At 40.9% G+C, this 4,210-nt stretch overlaps 1 protein-coding gene across 1 annotated transcript in view; it reads right to left on the bottom strand.

The window, feature by feature from the left end:
* LOC142483471 (protein transport protein Sec24B-like) overlaps nt 1-3,563 on the bottom strand; it is a 16,134-nt gene extending 12,571 nt beyond the window's left edge. The window contains exons 1-3 of the mRNA XM_075583480.1: nt 3,416-3,563; nt 2,033-2,191; nt 1,527-1,700 (exon numbers count right to left, since the gene is read on the bottom strand). Of these exons, the coding sequence (XP_075439595.1) occupies nt 1,527-1,700; nt 2,033-2,186 (328 nt within the window). The 5' untranslated portion in view covers nt 2,187-2,191; nt 3,416-3,563. The remainder of the gene's footprint in view (nt 1-1,526; nt 1,701-2,032; nt 2,192-3,415) is intronic.
* Nucleotides 3,564-4,210: the final 647 nt, after the last annotated feature.

Here is a 4,210-nt window from a genome sequence, read left to right as displayed (position 1 = left end):
AACTGGTGCGGGAAGCAGACAAGAAGAGAAGGAGGGGCTGTCTGTGTGCAGAGAGAAGCACCGCCCCCTCTGCAAGACACAGACACATAGAAGAAGCAGCACGGAGCTTCTGGCCGCCCGTGCACAGCAGCCTGCGCCCCCCCTACATAATCTTGCGCCCCCCCAAGGGGGCGCGCCCCACAGTTTGCGCACCGCTGAGTTAGACACACGTCTTCTATTTCACCTTCTTATTCATCTGAGGAATACGCATTGTCTTGATTTTTTATATGAGAAAAGATCTGGACCAGGATGCATTCCTAAATTAATCCAGAGATATCAAGGATCTCAATCTTTTTTGCAAAGGTCTTCCTGAATCTCATGCTGTAGCAGCCTCAAATTGCACCACCATTGCATTTTCAACCATGCAAAATAAATCTGTTATCTGCAATGGGGTTTACCCAGCTGTGTTTTTTTGATGCAATCTATGCATAGCCTTTTAGTATAACTCAGAACCTGCACTGATGCTTTTTGGGCTTAGTAGCAGAAGAAGCATTTATCCTCGTAGGATCTGGAGAGGCAGGTTTAGTCAGACATCCTGCAGCAGGGGCCTGAAAGGCATCAGTAGCTGGACAAAGTCTGAGGCAGAGTTGCTTAAAGAATCTCATCAAAGCACGAACACAGCTTCTGGCCTCTGCACCACTTCCACTCTAAGTAAGGAGGATCCAGGTACCCTGATCTTAACATAGTCCCAGGGAAGGTGGTAAAATGAATTACTAAGAACCCCCGCGGTGCTCCCGCAGTCAACACCGTCCTACAGCGGCCGAGGGAAGCATTATGCCATTTTTGCCCAAAATAGATAGCCCAGAGATGGCCTAATAAAAATAACAGTAGGCACTAGGAAGTAAGGAAAGGGACCCCATGCATCAGCAAAGGTAGCACAGAACAACTTGTCTTGGTGGAGTGAATGTCACATTTTATACCTGGCCAATATTCTGTCCTAGTCCCAGCTGGAGAAGGAGCTTTTCCCATGATCACGTTGCCATGGGAAGGAAGAAGGAAAAAAAACCTGTTGCAGAAGCAGCTCCCCTTCTAGGCCCCCCTTTTCTTAAATGGATTGAAAGCAGGTGGTCCCAGGAGCAAAACCGTTCATTTCAGCTCCGGGAACTCCCTGGTTGCAGAGATACCTACTGGAAAACGTGATGCCGGCAGACGTCACTGATTCCTATTGGCAGACCTCCATTTTGTTTCCCCTTGAGGGAAAGATACGGGGCTACCGTCCATGGTATTTTTACAACCAAGGGATCCCCCAGAGCCTAAAATAGTTCAGTTACAGGGACCACCTGCTTCGTATCCACAGTGTTTTTAATAAAAGAAGGGGATGTGGTGGTGGTGGACACGATACCTTTAAACAAAACAAACAAGTACGGATATCTTTTTAAAGCAATTTTAAAGAAGAGAGAAATAAGGTTTTAAAAGGTGATGTATTAACATCTAAAAAGAACCTGGTCCATTAAAATAGATTATACCTAGTAGCACTAACAAATTACCTTTGCTAGAAGTGTAGAGGAGAGCAATTTGAAAGCACGCCAGTGATGTGTCTGCTAGACTATCTTCAATGGACATTTGCACTGCAAACCCTGCATCTTCATTGATGTTGGCAAGAGATAGCAGGTCCGTAGACCGCACAAAAAAATTCCCATGAAAAGTATGTATTGAGAGACCTAGAGCAGGAAAAGAATGAATACACTTGTGAATGCATTTCAATGATCAAACTATTAATACCAAACTATGAATATATTTTCTGCTCTTTGCAGGAAAACACTACAAAGCAATAAGATGGAGGTCCCATTGCTAATGAATGTTTCTGAGAACCCTTTCTCCAGTTAAACGATCAAATAAAACCATTCTGTCAAAACGTTAAAGATTCCAATGTAAGCTGTATGCAAAAGGAGCTTTAACATGTATTTAGGAATACTAACAATTTATCTGTTTTGGCCAACGAAGAATAGAAGTAAAAGCGGCAAGAACAAAAAAACAAATGACAATACCGTACCTTTTGTACACCTTATTCTCATTACCGCTTCAAATCCAATCTTTCTAGTGAGATAATGATCCAGATCTCGTTTGAGTTTGTCCGCCTGAGCTGGATTGTGGCTTTGATGGAATGATGGATAATAATATATGCATCCAGCAGAGTACTTGGACATACAGGCTAGGAAAATAAAACACAGAGAAAGGTGAATTCAGCTATTATACTTGTAAAAGGAGTCTCGGATACAATTGTGAAATGGTAACTGTACTGATATATTTATTTACCGTACCTGTGATGTGTTTTGAGATTTAAATGAAAACTCACTACTGTTAATTATAATGTTATATATGGATGCAAAGTCTGGATTGAAAAATAATACCATCCATGTTAAGTGGTAATGATATTCAATCCAAGATGCATCAAAATTAGGTAATATTATATGTATATTTTCATATTTCAGTTGTAACATAACACCAATTGTACTACTGAATTACTATATAATCATTAAGTAACAGTTTTCTCAGGGAAAATATACATCCATAGGTTCCTCTCTCAAGCCTACCAGTGCTGTAAGGACTTGCAATACTAAACTATATGTATAATATATTATACGATAGAAAACCTGAAAGGCCTCTGTCCACAACAATGCTAGATGTTGCAGCTGGTGGAAGAGCATTAGAGGACTAGAGTATTGAAAGCAGCACTACATCAGTGGCTTCATTGGTGTATCCACCGACATACTGATTCCCGAGATATTTGATAAATATGATGGCGGACTACAAACATGGTTGCTGGTCACGAATAAAAAGCCACAATGTAATCTCCCCAATGACATTGTGACTTTCCTATTGGCTAAGTGAGCCCTGACCACCCATTTTAAATCTCCCAGTTTGCCCGGTGGACCCTGAGCTCACTGCACCCAAGCCGTGAATTGTTCCTTTAAAAATAATCTAACGTTGTATACTGTGTGCGGCCGTGCACGCGAGCGTGCACGTACCGCACACTTTTTGTGTGTATACTGTGCACGAGTGAGGTACTGTATGTGTGTGTATGTTTAAATAAGTTTTGAAATAAATAAATACTTTAATAATTTTTTTAATAACATTGCACACACACACACACACACACACACACACACACACACACACACACACACACACACACACACACACACACACACACACACACACACACACACACACACACACACACACACACACACACACACACGCAAAAATTCTTTATTTTCTAAATCTTCCCCCCTGTCGGTCAGTTCCACACTCTCTGCCGTGCGCGCGCGGCACCATTATAGAATGGCTGACTAACCTCAGCCAACTAAAACTGCCGCGCTCACGGCGTAGTATAGAACTGGCTTTGAACGTGTTGCATTACTACAGTACATACCCAGTGAGGCCAAGTCAGAATACTGAGAACTTAAGAGAAAGAAATCCACTGCAGTTTGCTGTCCTGAGCAGTCCAGTGCTAGCTTCTTATAAAAGTCAGTAGCAGGACCAAGATGTTGCACACCCTTTAAAACACAGAACAAACCAAATCAGAAACTGTTAGCTAAACCATACAGTATGTAAGGATATTCATTAAAGTCCTTTTGCAAATGACTTCTATAGGCTGTAACAAACAGCACAACCCTATTCAAAAGATACACATGAAAAAGTTAAATAAACTGCTACCTCAAACACATTTTCCAACAGTCTTAACGCCAACACCAATGATTTCTTACTGTATATTTCTCAAAGGGGTTTTAAATCTGTAAGGCCACTATTCAACTGGTCACAAAAATACAAAGGAAAAAGATAGCACTCTAAACAAAAAACTCACGTTCCAGATACATATCCTTGCAAGGATGAAAGCAACTTCAGCACGGTTATCAAACAAAAATCTTAATTTATGGCAATGGAAATGAAACACAATCACAACGTTTGGCCTACAAGGGGCTTTTCCTCAGGTAGATGCAAGGATACATATCTGGACGTGAGTTTTTGTTTTTAGAGTGCTCTCTCTTTTCTTTGTATTTTTGTGAATACTGTTACAGCTTTTTGACTAAGAGATAAGAACCAGGTGATATTTTTGTAGAAGTCTTCTGTATACTATTTTAACACACTGCATAGTATTTTTTCAATGCACTATTCAATCTGTTTAAAGTGCAGATGTTTTTTGAAAGTCTTATCTGCCCACTTACCA

The sequence above is a fragment of the Ascaphus truei genome, unplaced genomic scaffold (assembly GCF_040206685.1).
Source record: "Ascaphus truei isolate aAscTru1 unplaced genomic scaffold, aAscTru1.hap1 HAP1_SCAFFOLD_3256, whole genome shotgun sequence".
Taxonomy (NCBI): Eukaryota; Metazoa; Chordata; class Amphibia; order Anura; family Ascaphidae; genus Ascaphus; species Ascaphus truei.
The sequence above is the reverse complement of the archived record's forward strand: the minus strand, read 5'-3'. Positions and strand labels throughout refer to the sequence as shown.